The sequence below is a fragment of the Nicotiana tabacum genome, chromosome 1, assembly GCF_000715075.1.
Source record: "Nicotiana tabacum cultivar K326 chromosome 1, ASM71507v2, whole genome shotgun sequence".
NCBI classification, from domain to species: domain Eukaryota; kingdom Viridiplantae; phylum Streptophyta; class Magnoliopsida; order Solanales; family Solanaceae; genus Nicotiana; species Nicotiana tabacum.
Window position 1 is genome coordinate 5,972,660 of NC_134080.1, and position 17,800 is coordinate 5,990,459.

Genomic DNA, 17,800 nt, shown 5'->3' on the forward strand with positions numbered 1-17,800 from the left:
TTACAATGTCTGTAATAAAAATATATATTCTTTTTTCTGCGAAAGACGGACAAGTTAACAAAAACCTAAAAACAGTTTGAGAAGTGGATATAAAACATGAAGATAATTAACACGTCTTTTGATTTAGATCAAATTATTTTTGTAAATTATATTATAAATAATGTAGTACATTCTTTTGGTTATATTATATCCTTAATGAATTAATAGAAGTTTGTTTTGTGGAGAAAATTATTAAGACAATATTAAAAAAAAAATAGCAAAATGCGCTGTTATGGCAACGGTCTGAATCGTAGATAATTCCTGCCTTATATTTATCTACAAATACTCACACGTCAGGACCCGAAGCCTGAAAAAGCGGGAACGGAAAATACAGACTTCAGTCTCTCTAACCACCTTTATCTCCTTTCTCATTTCTTTCCTCGTTTATTCTCCGCCGTGAACCACCGCTACTCCGCCACCGGTAATCTACAAAATCTTCACTGTTTCGAGATCCGTCCGTATTGTTCACCATATTATACAGTTAACACGTTATATGCAGTGTATAGGAGAAATATAGGAGATTTTTTTTAATCAGGCAAACACGTTATATTCAGTGTGAGGAATTTGCGCGGACGTAGCAAAAAACAGAGTGCGAGAAAAGTTGATCGTAACGCGTTCTGTTATGAGTGATCTTTGAGAAGAAAACTGATCTATATTCATACTGAGAAAAGTGTTGAATATTTGAATTTCTGTTTGTTTTATCAAACCTTACGGTAAAGTTTGTGTCGATTTCAACGATTTTAAGCACTTTCGGTTCCAAATCTGAGTTTGATATAAGTCCTCTGCTTTTAATCCATTGAAAAGTCGTGATGATTTGCTTCATATTTTGAGAAACGAGTTGTTTCGTTGGCGGTGCTCAACGTACTCTGTTTTGCAAATTTACCAAAGCTACGGTAAAATTTGTGTCGATTTCAGCGATTATAAGTGCTTTCGGCTCCAAATCTGAGTTTAATAAATATCCTCTGCTTTTTATCCATTGAAAAATCGTGATTTACTCTTCATTTGTTTGGTAATTTGAGTCTGGAGAAAAGTTTATTTTGACTATAAAGCGCGATGGAACAGAAGAATATGTTGTTGTCGGCGTTGGGTGTGGGGATAGGAGTTGGAGTTGGGATTGGATTGGCTTCAGGGCAGACGGTTAGCAGATGGACTGGTGGATCCGCCGCCAATGTTATTACACCTCTGATAATGGAGCAAGAGATGCTCAACCTCATTGCTAATGGCAAAGATAGTAAAGTCACCTTCGATGAGTTTCCATACTACTTAAGGTAATCACAACAAGGGAAAACAAACAATGCATGCAACCTTTTCTTTCTATGCCTTCTTTGCTTCATTTATATCTGTTACTCTTTAATGTTATATCTGAAAAATAGTAAGTAGGAATTTTTTTCGAGTTTAAGTTCGGACGTGTAATAAATATTTATACAATTTGGTCATTTGTTAGATAATTATAAATAATGATAAACATTAGTAATAGGTAATCTAGTAAAGATGGTAACGGACTTGCTACCACATGTTACAACTGACTGATAGTGTGAAAAAAAAAAAATTGCACTGTCAGTTTATAGACAACTTTTTTAATAAGCATTAATTGGTAATCTAAGAAAGATGGTAACTGACTTGCTATCACAAGTTAAAACTCACTGATAGTGTAAAAATTTTATACTATTAGTTTATATAACATGAATCCATTTTCTTCTGGAAATGTATTATTGAAGACATTTATTCTTGTGTTTTGAGTGAGTGCAAAGGTGTGGACTTGTTCGAAGGTTAGCAAAGTAGTACTATGTGGCACTTTTAGTGGCCTTTGAGACTAATACAGTCAGGTGCGGATTTAGGGTGGCGGAAGAGTGTTCACCCGAACCCCCTTCGCCGAAAAATTATATTGTATATGTAAGGTAAAATTTGTTTTTTACCTCTATATATTATGTTTTGATTCCCCTTGACATGGCCCAAAAGCATAGCTTAGTAGTCAAGGGAGTTCAAAACCTTTGTATGGTCATTAGTTCTATTCCCATCAGCTACAACCTTTTTAACTTTTTCCTTTTTTTGAACCACTTGGCGGTAATCTTGCATGGCAGACACTGAAGTAGTAGCCCTACTTGTTAGTACCTTCAGGCTATCAGAATTCATAGAGAATGTTCGCCTTGGGAGTTTAAACTGCATGCTGGCTTTCTTCTCAGTATGTTATCATCATGATCAAAGAAAGGAAATTTGAAGACTGTTTCTTGGTATTACACCCTTAATGATTTGAATTTTGGACCGAGATTTGCTTGTGAAAGAGGTCCATTGTTTAGTTAGATTAATGACATGTGTTTTAGACATTGAGAAATAAGCTGAATTGTATAGTGTTTCATATGTTATGCATCCCTTTTATGTACAAGAGCAGCTTGGTTCAAGAACTTATTTTTTCCCCATGAAATCAGTGCTAATGTTAAATTAAGAAATGAAAGAGTTTATACTTACTGATTTTTAAAAATACATCGTATGACAGTGAGCAAACAAGGGTGTTGCTGACAAGTGCTTCTTTTGTTCATTTGACAAATGCCGACTTTGCTAAGCATACTCGCAACCTCTCCCCTGCTAGTCGGACAATTTTGCTGTCAGGGCCTGCTGGTTAGTTTTTTGCATACCAAATGTTGGATTCTGGCTTCAAATTTTCGTTTGTTACCCATTCATTTTCTATTTAGTTGTGATAATTCACATTTTCCAGAACTTTATCAACAAATGCTTGCCAAGGCATTGGCTCATTACTTTAATGCCAAGTTGTTGCTACTGGATGTAACTGATTTTTCGCTGAAGGTATGTGATTAAACAGCTTGGATTTTTGAGATTGTTACACAAATAACTGGTCAGATTCAATGTTTACTTTTTCTAGCCGGTCTACATAGATTATACATTATTTATACACAGTTACACATGTGTTATACACAAATTATACGTATATTATACATTCATCGGCTATTTTTAGTTGAAGAGATTAGGTGGGCGGATATTTGGGTTAATTCTTCTGGATTTTTTCCCCCATATGCAAAGTATTCTGATGACGAGTCTTTTACAGATGCAAAGCAAATACGGAGGAGCATGCAAAGAATATGTAAGTCAAAGCTCTACATCTTCTTCCTATTGCTAACTTTCCTCTAGCACAAGTCCTTCTGTTTGCAGAAATTAATTTTTCTTATAGAAAGATGTTGATGCATAAAGTAAAATCTGTATTGAATGTTGATAACTTCGATTGTTGCAGTCTTTTAAAAGGTCTATATCGGAGACAACGTTGGGACGAATGTCTGGAATGTTTGGATCCTTTTCCATGCTTCAGCCTAAGGAGGAAAACAAAGGTATGAACTAGATTACCCCTGCAGAGAAAAATACCAAGTTCCTAGGAAGCTGGGAGTTCTGTGCAATGAAGATACAAAATAAACTAGATTATAAGTTCTCTTTTCTTCCCACAAAACAACCAAGTCTTCTAAGAAGCTGAGTCTCTGTAATGTTGATACAAAATAAAGTACAGATTATAAGTTTCTGATAACGAATTTTTACTCACCGAGTAAAACTTCTTCTTATTTTATAGAGTCTGAAGCATTGCATGATTCTTTGTACTGCATGTGCAAGTGGGTTGAGATTCAAATGTTGACTAATATTAACTTTGTAGGCATTGAAGCTTTTAGTTTGTTTGCGCTTATTATTGTTGGTGTGGATTATTTTGGTTTACCTGCTTAGATTTTGCAACTTGATGCTACATACTTGATTCTTCATTTCATGTTTTTGTTACAAATGCGTGTAAATCCATTGCTGCAGGCACATTGCGTAGACAAAGCAGTGGAGTAGATATTGGATCAAAGTATGACATCTCTTTATCCTTTGAATATATTAGACTCACTTATTTTTTCTTCCCTTTTTTTTTTCTCAGTCATGATCTGATTGTTCTTTCCTGATATGTTTGCAGAGATGGGTTGTTAAAAGCTACAAATTTGCGTAGGAATGCATCTGCCTCGGCCAATTTGGATAATTTAACTTCATATGGCACATCGGGAAATCCAGGTTTTGACTTGCATCAGTCATGAGATTGCTCTTCTTGAAGCTTACTGAACTAGTTTAATTGCCTTGATCCTTTGAATTGTGGCCTAAGCATTAAGATATAGTGTTATACATAGCTAATGTTTCATCATATGTCTACTACGGTGTCCTTTTTGCTTCTCTTTTTCCCTTTTTCTGGGGTGAGGAGGTGTACTTTGCTTAAAAAGCAGTTTGACTGTGATTGATTCCCCAACTCTCTCTTCTCCAAGCTGGCTTAAATTCTTCTAAATTTTGTTTAAATGGCGACATCCCAGGGGTAGATTAATTTTCTTAGGTGCTGAGACCTTGTGTGTGGCTAATTATAGTTCTTAAGGGCAAGTATAAGCCAATGAAACAATTCTGTATTTTTCTCTTAATTTACACATGAGATTCTTTAGAGAACTATGAAGTGCTTATTCTTACCTTGAAGTAGGCAGAGATGCTAGCCGGCTTGTCAGCTGGGACTCGACTTGCCGATCAGTGATTGAATGTGCTTCATTATTTTCCTTTGAGAGTCTGCCTAGACTGGATTTATGCTCCACCTGAATGGACAGAAATGTGGTCTTTCATGGAAGAGTTTGTAGGATTCTTTTTGAGATAGAATTTATAGATCCACTTAAGCTTTAACTACTTTATTCTTTCACAGCTCCACTTACGCGCAACAGTAGCTGGTCTTTTGATGAGAAGCTTCTTATACAAACCTTATACAAGGTATTCATTCGAGTTCTATACATTCCAAATTTTTTTGTTTATAATCAGCTTTTGATAATCAAGTATAGGTTGTCCATTATAGCTGTTGCCTGATTTTTCTCTAATATAGTTGTCGGACTAACATTGCTAACTCCACTTACAGGTTCTTGTCAAAGTATCAAAAACCAGTCCCATAGTTCTTTATCTAAGGGATGTCGAGAAGGTCCTTTGTAGATCAGAAAAGATATATGTGTTGTTCCAGAAAATGCTGAAGAAATTGTCTGGAGCTGTTCTGATCCTTGGTTCAAGAATTGTGGACCCTGGAAATGATTATAGGGAAATAGATGAAAGGCTTTCCTCAATATTTCCCTATAACCTTGAAATTAAACCCCCAGAAGATGAAACTCATCTTGTTAGTTGGAAGTCTCAACTAGAAGAGGATATGAAGATGATCCAGTTTCAGGACAACAGAAATCACATAATGGAAGTGCTTTCTGCTAATGATATTGAATGTGAAGATCTAGGTTCAATTTGCATGTCAGACACGATGGTTCTAAGTAACTATATAGAAGAAATTGTGGTATCAGCAATCTCGTACCATCTAATGAACACAAAGGACCCTGAATACAGAAATGGGAAGCTTGTTATTTCATCTTCAAGGTCCTTCTTACGCTCCTCTTTCTCCCTTTTTATGATGATAAGTGTAAAATTTTGCTGAATTCCTGCTTTGAAAAACAACAGCTTGTCCCGTGGATTGGGCGTATTTCAGGAAGGAAAATCTTCTGGGAAGGATACCTTAAAGCTCGAAGCACAAGCTGAAACATCGAAGGTAGGATAAATTTGGTTTCTGTTTCAGAAGTTTGACGGAATTTTGAAATAGTAGGGTTAAGAGTTTGAGTTATTTTCACTCGTTGTAGGATGCTCAGGGCCGAGAAACTAGTATTACAAAACCAGAAGCCAAAGCTGAAGGTATCCTACCAGAAAGCAAAGGTGAAGCTGAAGCTCCTGCTCTACCGGTGAAGGATGGCAACATTTCAACCTCAACGCCTAAAGCTCCTGTGAGTTGGCATTCTGATTGTTTCGCTCTGCGAGAAAATAAGAGAAGCAATATATTTTACTAATAATTTATGATTTGATGAATACAACGTATACCTATTTATAGGTGTTAATCACAAGAAGCATCTGATATTTGCTAATGTGGGAGAATATGTTACGTACTTTCCTACTTTTTTTTTAAACTTCTGTAATATGGGAGCCTGAAGATTTTGATTATACCAGGAAGTTCCTCCGGACAATGAATTTGAGAAGCGCATAAGGCCTGAAGTTATACCAGCAAGTGAAATTGGTGTGACATTTGCTGATATTGGTGCCTTGGATGAACTCAAAGAATCTCTTCAGGAATTGGTGATGTTGCCTCTGAGGAGGCCGGACCTATTCAAAGGTGGACTTTTGAAGCCATGCAGAGGAATACTTCTATTTGGGCCCCCCGGCACAGGGAAGACTATGTTGGCTAAGGCCATTGCCAGTGAAGCTGGAGCAAGTTTCATCAATGTCTCTATGTCTACAATTACTTCAAAATGGTTTGGAGAAGATGAGAAAAATGTCCGTGCCTTGTTCACTCTTGCAGCTAAGGTCTCTCCCACTATTATATTTGTGGACGAAGTTGATAGCATGCTTGGACAGAGATCTCGAGCCGGGGAGCATGAAGCTATGCGGAAAATAAAGAATGAGTTCATGACCCACTGGGATGGGTTACTGACAAAAGCAGGTGAAAGAATTCTTGTTCTTGCTGCTACCAATAGGCCATTTGACCTCGATGAAGCAATTATTAGGCGTTTTGAAAGAAGGTAACATCTGATCTGCCTCTGATGTACTTTAATTTTCTTCGAAACTTGAAGTAGGATGAATATCACTCTGTGGCAAATCCAGCTTCCATGAGCTTATAAACAGTTGAGCTTAGTTAAAAACCGGAATCATAGATATTCCAGGAGCATATAAATTAGATATCTCCTATATTGTTTTTGACATTGGGATAGTTTTTAGTGTTAGAGTACTAAATGTTGGGAATAAACCCCTTGCCAAAATAATATTCACGGTAATAAAGCGGAATAATAATGTAGCACCGAGATACGGTAATTAACAATAATAAAAGAGTAATAATGACACCAAGATTTTTACGTGGAAAACCCTTCTGAATAAGGGAAAAAACCACGACCCCGAGAGGAGCAACTGATATCACTATAGTAAGGAATTTTACACTTTGTAGGTCAGAGATAAATACTCCAAAGACCACTACAACACTCAAAAAAAATAACCCTCTTTTGATATTCCCACCTCACTACAATATCGCTCACTCTCTATTTTCCTCACAGACTATTTTCTTATACCTTGTCTGTGAAACCTCACTCTTTCTTTCTCTCTTTGTTGGTGTGAAGAAATGAGAGTTGAAGCTCTCCTTTTATAGCCAAAGCTTCACCCTCTAAAGCCTACAATATTTGACAATTTACACACACTTTTCACAATTCAACAAAGTTGGCTACCAAATCAAAGAAATTCAACAAGGTTGGCTACCAACCAAACCAAGTCAACAAGGTTGGCTACCAAACCAAAGAAAACTCTTATTAGGCACATGCCTAATACTTCTTCAATGAGATGGACATCATCAATCTCCCCCTCCAGTCTCATTCATCCAGAGGAGGTAGCACTGTCTTCTAGTTTGAATGCATGCCGACAAGTTCTTTGCATAGCTCGAACTTGTTCCTTGGTACCACCTTGGTCAGCATATCTGCGGGATTCTCATTTGTAGAAATCTTCAAGACTTTTAGAGATTCATCATCTACCATTTCTCGAATCCAATGATATCTCACATCAATGTGTTTGGTCCTTGCATGGTACATAGAGTTCTTGCTAAGGTCTATTGCACTTTGACTGTCACAATAGACAACATACTCCTTCTGATGCAATCCAAGCTCTTGAAGGAATCGCTTGAGCCATATCATCTCCTTGCCAGTTTCTGTAGCAGCAATGTACTCTGCTTCAGTTGTTGAAAGTGCAACGCACTTTTGCAACTTAGACTGCCATGATATAGCTCCCCTGAAAATGTAAACAAATATCCAGTAGTGGATTTTTTGTTGTCAATGTCACCCGCCATATCAGCATCTGTATAGCCCTTCAAGATTGGATCAGATCCTCCAAAGCACAAACAATCTCCCGTGGTACCTCTCAGGTACCTGAGTATCCACTTGACTGCTTCCCAATGTTCCTTTCCAGGATTTTCAAGAAACCTGCTGACAACACCAACTGCGTGAGCAATATCAGGTCTAGTACATACCATTGCATACATCAAGCTTCCGACTGCTGAAGAATAAGGAACTTTAGCCATGTTCCCTTTCTCCTCCACTGTTGTAGGACACATCTTTTTACTCAACTTTAGATGACCAGCAAGAGGTGTGCTGACTGGCTTAGCATTCTTCATGTTGAAGCGTTCTAGTACACGTTCAATGTACTTCTCCTGAGATAGCCACAACTTTCTACTTGTTCTCTCTCGAACTATCTTCATCCCTAGAATTTGTTGTGCTGGGCCCAAGTCCTTCATATCAAATGACTTGGACAGATCTCCTTTCAACTTTGCTATCAACCCCTTGTCTTTTCCTACAATTAACATGTCATCCACATACAACAACAATATAATAACGTTATTCTCAGAAAATCTTTTGAAGTATACACATGGATCAGAATAGGTCTTTAGGTATGTTTGACTTTTCATGAATGAGTCAAACTTCATGTACCACTGTCTTGGTGCCTGCTTCAATCCATAAAGACTCTTATTCAATTTGCACACCATGTGTTTCTTTCCAGCTACTTCAAGTCCTTCTGGCTGCTCCATATAAATCTCCTCTTCCAAATCTCCATGAAGAAATGCAGTTTTCACATCCAACTGCTCCACTTCAAGATCTAGGCTAGTTGCTAAGCTCAAAATTGTTCGAATAGAAGTCATTTTGACAACAGGTGAGAAAATTTCGTCAAAATCAATACCTTTCTTTTGTTCGAAGCCTTTAACCACCAATCGAGCTTTGTATCTGACCAGCTTGCCATTTCCATCTTTCTTGAGTTTAAAGACCCATTTGCATTTGAGTGGTCTTTTACCCTTTGGAAGTTCAACCAGCTTGTATGTGCCATTTTTCTGTAGAGATTCCATCTCTTCTTGCATAGCTTTCATCCACTGGTTCTTTTCTGGATGGGACAACACCTCCTTAAGACTTTCTGGCTCCCCCTCATCACTGATGAGGACATACTCTGTGGAAGGGTACCTGCATGACTCTACCCTTGGCCTCTCTGATCTCCTCAGAGGTTGAGGTTGTCCTTCTCCCTGAGTGGGGTGCTCCACTTCCTCGACACCTTCATCAAGTTGCTCCCCCTGCTCAATAACCTCACCAGGTTGCTCCACCTGCTCGGCAACCTCGTCGGTTGTACTTTCTGCACTTGTGGGATTGTTAGAAGTAGAAGGAATAGTAACAAAGTTAGGAATTATACCATTCTTCGCCTTTTCTAACATATCAGCAGCAGTTCCAACTTCACTTTCTCGGAAGACTACATCTTTGCTTCTGATGACCTTCATCTTTACAGGATCCCACAGTCTGTACCCGAACTCTTCATCTCCATATCTGATAAATATACAGGGAACAGATTTATCATCCAGCTTTGTTCTCTGCTCTTTTGGTACATGTGCAAAAGCTCTGCAACCGAACACCTTCAGATGCGAGTAGGACACCTCCTTGTTGGTCCAAACTCTCTTTGGGATTTCAAACGCCAACGGAACTGATGGACTCCTATTGATCAGGTAACAGGCTGTCTGAACTGCTTCACCCCAGAATGACTTAGGCAGTTTAGCCATTCTGAGCATGCTTCTCACTTCTCCACAATGGTGCGGTTCATCCTCTCGGCTACACCATTGTGCTGTGGGGTTCCAGGAACTGTCTTTTCATGTCTGATCTCATGACTTGAACAATACTCTTCAAATTCCCTTGAAGTGTACTCACCTCCATTGTCACTTCGGAGGCGCTTTAGCTTTCGACCCGTCTCCCTTTCTATTAGAGCATGAAATTTCTGGAAAACTTGAAACACCTGATCTTTGGTTTTCAAAATATAAACCCATAATTTTCGTGAAGCATCATCAATAAAAGTAACAAAATATTTGTTACCGCCCATTGATTCAATTTCCATTGGGCCGCAAACATCAGAATATACTAAATCAAGTATATTCAATTTTCTTTCAGACGATGTCTGAAATGAGACTCTATGCTGCTTACCAAATAAACAGTAGTCACAAGGTTTTACAGTTGTACCTTTGGCATAAGAAATGAGTGATTTCTTGGCAAGAATCTGCAATCCCTTCTCGCTCATATGACCCATTCTTTTGTGCCATAAATCTACAGAAATCTCATCTTGTGCTGCGTTCAATTCACCTTGGCATATTTCTGCATTTGTCCTGTACAACGTGCCACGAGCAACTCCCTTTGCAATCACCAATGATCCCTTAGTGAGTCTCCACTTTTGATTTGCAAAATAACTCTCGTATCCATCTCGGTCTAAAGTAATTCCCGAGATCAAGTTCATCCGCAAATCAGGTACATGCCGCACATCCTTTAGAACCAATGTGCATCCGACATTTGTCTTGATACAAATGTCACCAATCCCCGCAATCTTTGAGTAACTTGTGTTACCCATTTTCACTGTGCCGAAATCACCTGCTACATATCTGCAAAAAAGATCTCTTACCGGTGTGGCATGGTGAGATGCCGCTGTGTCAACCACCCATTCCGACTCTGGACCTGACAGGTGCATGCATTCCTCTTTCTCATTTATAAAGAGGACAACATTATCATTATTTTGCACCATGGCGGCTGTGTTGTCGTCATTCTTCTGGCCACTGGTTTCACCTTTGCCCTTCCTTGGATTTGGGCAATCTCTTTTGAAGTGACCTGGTTGATTACAGTTGTAGCAATTTCTGACTCTTGATTTGGATCGGTTCTTTGACTTCCCACGAGCTCCGGATCTACCATAGTTGTTCGAACTCCTTTGATAACTCCTGCCTCTACCTTCTGTGATGAGAGCCTGTCCTTGATTTTCAGGCTTCTTTCTCATCTTCTCATTGAGTAGAAGAGCCGATGTGACATCTTTCAACTCAATAGTAGTCTTACCGTGCAGGATGGTTGTTGCCAAATTATCGTACGAAGATGGCAACGAGTTCAATAGCAAGATGGCTTTATCTTCTTCCTCGATTTTCACTCCGAGGTTGGCAAGCTGTGTGATTAGTCCGTTAAACACATTTAAATGTGACAAAAAATTCGTACCTTCACTCATGTGTAGGGCGTATAACTGCTTCTTCAGGTACAATTTATTTGTCAGCGTTTTGGACATGTATAGGCTTTCCAACCTTGTCCAAATTCCACGTGCAGTGTCTTCATCAATGATGTTATTTACCACATCATCTGATAAGTGCAACCTAATTGCACTAGCAGCTCTTTCATCTAAGTCAGCCCAATCCTCAGTTTTCATGGTATCAGGCTTTTTGGAATCAACATCTAGAACCTTGTGTAATCCTTGTTGGATGAGCAGATCTCTCATCCTTCTTTGCCATGTTGAGAAACCGTTATCTCCGTTGAATTTTGCTACCTCGTACTTTACTCCGGACATTTTTATTTTTCACCAAGTATAGTACTACCGACAGTGAATAGTATTTCAGTGAACGAGCAGAACCTGTGCTCTGATACCAGTTGATGGGAATAAACCCCTTGCCAAAATAATATTCACGGTAATAAAGCGGAATAATAATGTAGCACCAAGATACGGTAATTAACAATAATAAAAGAGTAATAATGACACCAAGATTTTTACGTGGAAAACCCTTCTGAATAAGGGAAAAAACCACGACCCCGAGAGGAGCAACTGATATCACTATAGTAAGGAATTTTACACTTTGTAGGTCGGAGATAAATACTCCAAAGACCACTACAACACTCAAAAGAAATAACCTTCTTTTGATATTCTCACCTCACTACAATATCGCTCACTCTCTATTTTCCTCACAGACTATTTTCTTATACATTGTCTGTGAAACCTCACTCTTTCTTTCTCTCTTTGTTGGTGTGAAGAAATGAGAGTTGAAGCTCTCCTTTTATAGCCAAAGCTTCACCCTCTAAAGCCTACAATATTTGACAATTTACACACACTTTTCACAATTCAACAAAGTTGGCTACCAAACCAAAGAAATTCAACAAGGTTGGCTACCAACCAAACCAAGTCAACAAGGTTGGCTACCAAACCAAAGAAAACTCTTATTAGGCACATGCCTAATACTTCTTCGATGAGATGGACATCATCACTAAACACTACATTCTTTTTCTGTTTTAGATGTCGAATAGTAATCATCCTCTCTCTTAAATGCAGAATTATGGTTGGTTTACCATCAACAGAGAATAGGGAGTTGATCTTGAAGACATTGTTGGCCAAAGAGAAAGTTGATGACGGATTGGACTTCAAGGAGCTGGCAACAATGACTGAAGGATACTCTGGAAGTGATCTCAAGGTTGTATATCTTGTTTCTGATTTTCATATTCCTTAAATCCCACCAACTAAGAAATATTTGGCAATGCTTGGGACAGAATCTGTGCACTACTGCTGCATACCGGCCAGTTAGAGAGTTGATACAGCAAGAAAGACTCAAAGACCTTGTATGTGCCTTGTCTTCCTTAACCAGTTTATATTTCTAACTGATTCTTGCTTGTTCCTGCATTTACTGTTTCCCTCTTATTAATGAACTTCCACTTCTGCAGGAGAAGAAGCGGAGAGCTGAGGAAGCTAAGAGAGCTGGAGTTGCTCCGCCTGCAGATGAAGATACAGAGGATAAGGTGATCACTATCCGGCCTTTGAATATGGAAGACTTCAAACAAGCCAAAAATCAGGTAAAAAGAAATTTCTCAAAATCAGCTTAAGCTTATGAATAGATGGTGAAGTTTCATACAGAATCAATTAATGTTTACTAAGATGAACGACAGAGCAAGAAGGATACAACTCTGACTAGGTAAAGATTGGAGAACTTGAAGTACATAACCTGAGTAACCAAATAGGTAAAACTATAGCACCAACTTGCCAATGACGAGTAATTATCAATTAAGATACTTATTGAACTCCAGGTGTTATAAATTGAAAAATTGCCAATTTCTAAACAACAAACTACCACAATGAGAGCTCGTGGGGAGGGAGAGTTAAAATTGGATCTTGAGTTCAAGGATCTGATTTTTGAGCCAAACGGATTGTTAGAATAAGGTCAATTTCAGCAGGTGTAGAAGCTTCTGAAGTATACATTTATTAGATCAGTTACAAATGGTTCTCAATAGGCATCTGCAAAAATGAATTCTTATTGATGGTTATTACGTCAAAGATGAGTATATTAGTAAGCAGTTCCACCAATGATAACCTAAAGAAACACAATATTTAAAAATAAGGAAAATATGCATGAGAGACTAGTCATTACAGTAAAAGCGTCCAGATTTCTCTGTGAAAATGGAAATTATATATAGTTCAAACAAGAACTCAAGGAGTGCTCTTCTTAATAAGGTCCGACTTTACCCTTTAACTTTGTGTGTCCTTTTATTCAATCAGTTTCATAGTATATTCATGACTGCAACTTCCGTGGACAACTTATTATTAGCAGAACTTGATTTCATTGCGTCTTTTTTGTTTGATGTAACAGGTTGCAGCTAGCTTTGCGGCTGGAGGATCAATAATGAGTGAACTAAAGCAATGGAATGAGTTATACGGGGAAGGAGGATCAAGGAAAAAGGAGCAGTTATCTTACTTCCTGTAGGATAGATTTAATTTCCTCTTCCTGCACCCTTCTCGACGTGCCAAACATTTGGTTTCTTCAGAAACTCGAAATGCTAACACAAGAAAGTTGATGTTAAGAGGTGATGGTAGTAACTTAGTCTAGCTGACCCTGCTTGCTTTGGATTTAATTGTTGTTGTAGGTTTGAAATTGTTGTTTTGTTGCTTCTGTAATATTAACCTGTACACGTCTAAAGGTACTGTATTGGTTGTTTCCTTTTTAACACCAAAGGAAAAGTAGGAGGAAGAGACTTGAGTAGTCTTTTTCTTTCCCTTATTTGTAAGGAAACCAACCGCTCGTACCTTTTATTTACAATGTAATGATACCAGAAATGGATTTGATGTGTGGATTGAAGGAATTCTTTAGATAGCTTCCTTTCTGTGCCATGTATTTTCTGCAATTATTTGCTGATAGAAGACGTAAAATCACCCCCCCCCCCCCCACACACACATTCATCAGTTGTAAACTGAGTAATCTCTAATTGCACAAGAAAGTTGAACTTGTTTATGTTCAGATAATTAGCTCATGACATTTTTTTCCCGCTTTATGTTTTCTCCAATACAAGAATTAGATCATGCCTTCCATATACCACATTAACTACCTTGTCAAAATAAAATTCGCAGATGGCGAAGAATCCGATAGACAGGTGTGATCCGATTCTTCCCCGAACCCCGCACATATCAGGAACTTAGTACGCGGTGCTGCCCTTAATTTATGGCGCTGACAAACGTCTAAGTCCAAGCACCAATTTGAAACTGTTTAAACTCATCCAAAACCCTAAGAGCTTTTCAACACTAGGAGGAATAGATGTATCACATAATTGTGCCCCCGTTGACAAATGCAAACAAAACACACAACTGCAATATAGCCAGTTAATTATTAACACAAACTCTCTGAAATGAAACTTTAAAGAACTACCTTTGAAATATGGAGTTAAGACATCAAAACTAATAATCTCCTGCGGTGGTTCAAACAAAAATCAATTTCAAAAGAAATGGAACAAATATTGTCGGCATTGGCCCAGTAGCAAGTCCTTATCAGCTTAAGATATTCAGCCCTCATAAATCGTTTTCAATCTATTTGCCCCACCTCTACGATCTTTACCGATTAGAAGAAAAAAAAGGAAGATTAACTCAAACGAATAATTAACAAAATAAAAATAGAAACAGCCAAATAAACAACCATTTAACGAGCATTCCCATGTCATATTATACATCAACATCAATTCCATGGTCTTAAACACAAATCCGTGCAAATATAATCCATGATCAGACGATATAGCTGTAAAAAGATCAATTCAACCACCTCGACACTTGGGATCAGTCAACAGGGTTCCACCATCTTGTATCAAAATTCACGAGGACAATCACAAAATGCATCTACTGTTAACACAACACGTCCCCTTTTCTTCTTCCAAACATAGTGAGAGCCTAAGCTTTCTTCTTATCTCTCAACGGCCCTCGAGGAATTTTACTCAATACCTTTGCATCAAAGACGGCATACTGTTTCTTGAGCTCATGCAAGGCCTTCTCAGCAAAAGAATCGATCTGGTCCTCATATTTCTCATACAGAACAGGCACCGTGTGGAGCACCACAACAACTGTTTCAAGAAGTTGCACAAATCAATATCGAATCACCAAAACTTGCGTCTAAAAATTAAGGCCAACTAATCAAGGGTGAAGAATTTACTTATGTAGAATAGGCTCAAGAAATCACAGCAACTGCCCAAGACTGACAAGATCCACAAGCCACCAATGACCTGGTAAGTTTACAAGATTAACATTGGATATCACACCAAAAAATCCTAGATGTAATGACTAGAAATGAGGTTTTGTAACCAAACAAGTCATTCAGATGAAAGTATCTTAGAACTTAGCATATAAAACAAGACACGCACCATAAGGAACGTCTTTAGATCCCTTCCAGCTGCAATTTCCCTCAGAACTGCAAAGGCACGATTGATCTCATTCCTAAGACCAGTGGCAAACTCCAATACAGGTTTCTCAGGGATGTGAACTTCCGGAATGTGTGGTGCAGATCTAAGTAGGACAAAGAAACCATCAATCAATCAAAAAATCAACCAACTAAGCCTCAATCCCAAACTTGTAAGAGTCTGCTATACCAATCCTCTAATATACATTCCTCTTAAAAGTTGTATATCACTTAAGTATAACAGCAAGATAACTTACTTGTGAATGAAGGCGCTAGCGTTGCTCCACAAAAATAACCCAGCCAGAGCAACTATCAAACCATGACAGAGCAGGGTAAGGAAATGGTATTCTACTACCTCAAAGAGAACCCAGATAGCTGTGGCTCCACCAAGAAATCCTGCAGATATCTTCTTGTTTCTCCACAAGAACACATCAGCAGCTGCACCACCGAACAATACATCGTGTGAATTATGAATTTCCACATCAATCAACTATGCCTAAAAAATACTAATTGGATCAGCTATATAATTATAGAAGCGGATTCAAGATTTGAACTTTATGGTTGAGAGTTCGAAATTCTTTATTTTATTTTTTTTGGTTTAGTTTTGAGAAAGGTTTGAGTTTGGAATTCTACCACAACCAATTTGATTAACTAGGTTCAGAGTCCATTGTGTGTACTTAATTTATCAAATGTTAATGTATATAAAGGTTTAGCGTCAAAGTTATTGGTTGCAATGAACCTTTAACTTCTAAGCTAGGTCTGCTCAATATATGAATTCTCTACATCCAATCCGCTCCATTTGGACTAGATTAAAATGCTATCTGAATGCAATAACAATAACAACTATGCAACAACAACAACTAAGTCTCAATCCCAAAAAAGTTGGGGTCTCACCAACAATGTTATAAACTCGTTTCAGGCTAATATTATACAAAATAAACATAATAATACTAATATTTAAAATATTTCCTCCCCAAAATGTTGTTGGTGTACCTCAAAAATATTTTTGCCAGATAACCAAACTATACTTTTTGATATTGTTTATGAAATTTAACTAATAACTTACTAATATTTACTTAATTAAGTAAAATAAAAATCGGAACAGATATGCAGACACCATAATCATCTCAAAGGTAAAAAGGCAACACTCATGCCTAATATTTTGAGCAAAGTGATCCATCAATAGTCACAAGCTATCTGAACCCATTAAACTAAACAAAAAGCCAAAAACTTTTACAATCTTTTTAAAGTTATAATTACACTAATATACAGATCCAGATCTAAAAAACAGCGAACAAGTATATACAATTAAAACCCACAAAAAAAGAATATCTAAAGCGCAAATAGCGTAGCAATCCAAATATGAATCCTTAATCAAATAAAAGTTCCACTCTGTTATTAGTCAACTAAATTAGATTTTTTTTCCTTTTTTTTAAAACAAAGAGCTGAAAAAATTTAGAGTAATTGAAAAAAGCAAAAAAGAGACTCACGTTTACCACCGCCGAAGACTTTGTGAACAGGACGTTCCCTACCAAAAAGCCGACGAACTTTAGACTTAAACGACGACGTTACGGGAGGAGATGACGTCGTTTTCTTATCGTCATCAGAATCAGAAGAAGACGAAGAAGAGTGATGGTTATTATTACTGAGATGAAGTGTTTCAGTGATTTTTTCCATTACAGACTCCTCATGCTCATCCGATTTCTCCACTTTACGCTCCTCGTGTTCCGCCATTATCAGTAAAGTAAAACCCTAATCCTTCAAATTCGGTGAATTTACTGTATCTGAGAAAAAGTTGCAGAGATTCTGAGAGAGAAAAGATGAATCTGTAGCTGCCTTTATACTGGTATGATTTTGCTTTTAGTCCTTCAATTATTAGTCAATTTAATGTTTGATCCTATATACTCTTTCATTATCAAATTTAGCTACCTCTTTTTAATAATGTTGTGTTTGGATATGTTTGTGCACGCTTCGACTAATCTTTCTTATTCTTTCTTGTCAACATAGTAATTTTATCAATAAATACGTAGACATAAATGATGAAATCACATGCTTTTTTACCTCTACCTAAATTTGTATCTAATCTAGCATGATATATTCTTACTTCGTTAACAAGGCATTTTTACGTTTGAATATGCAAACTTTTTAACCTCCAATTGATAAGTTACCATTTTTTATCCTTTACTTAACTTCAAC

General features: G+C 37.6%; 2 protein-coding genes across 3 annotated transcripts; one reads left to right on the forward strand and one right to left on the reverse strand.

Annotated features, from left to right (window-relative positions):
• The first annotated feature begins 340 nt into the window (after window positions 1–340).
• On the forward strand, window positions 341–14,044 carry LOC107761755 (uncharacterized). 2 transcript variants are annotated; one of them, XM_075231480.1, is made up of 17 exons: window positions 341–460; window positions 1,102–1,307; window positions 2,534–2,655; window positions 2,753–2,841; window positions 3,101–3,136; window positions 3,284–3,377; window positions 3,838–3,880; window positions 3,986–4,080; window positions 4,742–4,806; window positions 4,949–5,445; window positions 5,527–5,614; window positions 5,703–5,843; window positions 6,064–6,632; window positions 12,235–12,373; window positions 12,450–12,518; window positions 12,621–12,749; window positions 13,541–14,044. In XM_075231480.1, exons 2-17 carry the CDS (start codon window positions 1,108–1,110, stop codon window positions 13,652–13,654), a joined length of 2,490 nt encoding a protein of 829 aa, XP_075087581.1. In that variant the 5' UTR covers window positions 341–460; window positions 1,102–1,107; the 3' UTR covers window positions 13,655–14,044. The 2 variants fall into 2 exon arrangements, with proteins under 2 accessions (XP_075087581.1, XP_075087555.1); XM_075231454.1 differs by having other exon boundaries at window positions 342–1,307.
• A 790-nt stretch (window positions 14,045–14,834) lies between these two features.
• On the reverse strand, window positions 14,835–17,420 carry LOC107830163 (reticulon-like protein B4). The gene is made up of 5 exons (XM_016657641.2): window positions 17,095–17,420; window positions 15,862–16,042; window positions 15,570–15,711; window positions 15,362–15,431; window positions 14,835–15,272 (listed from the first exon to the last, which is right to left on the reverse strand). Exons 1-5 carry the CDS (start codon window positions 17,336–17,338, stop codon window positions 15,103–15,105), a joined length of 807 nt encoding a protein of 268 aa, XP_016513127.1. The 5' UTR covers window positions 17,339–17,420; the 3' UTR covers window positions 14,835–15,102.
• Between the last annotated feature and the right edge of the window lie 380 nt (window positions 17,421–17,800).

Excerpts from the sequence above, each read along its gene's own strand:
- LOC107761755 (XM_075231454.1), top strand. The coding sequence starts at position 1,093 with ATGGAACAGAAGAATATGTTGTTGTCGGCGTTGGGTGTGGGGATAGGA. Across the intron at positions 3,881-3,985 it reads GGAGTAGATATTGGATCAAA|AGATGGGTTGTTAAAAGCTA; the intron begins GTATGACATCTC and ends ATATGTTTGCAG. Across the intron at positions 12,374-12,449 it reads ACTCTGGAAGTGATCTCAAG|AATCTGTGCACTACTGCTGC; the intron begins GTTGTATATCTT and ends TGCTTGGGACAG.
- LOC107830163 (XM_016657641.2), bottom strand. The coding sequence starts at position 17,338 with ATGGCGGAACACGAGGAGCGTAAAGTGGAGAAATCGGATGAGCATGAG. Across the intron at positions 15,432-15,569 it reads ATCTAAAGACGTTCCTTATG|GTCATTGGTGGCTTGTGGAT; the intron begins GTGCGTGTCTTG and ends TAAACTTACCAG. Across the intron at positions 15,273-15,361 it reads CTTGAGCCTATTCTACATAA|TTGTTGTGGTGCTCCACACG; the intron begins GTAAATTCTTCA and ends TTCTTGAAACAG.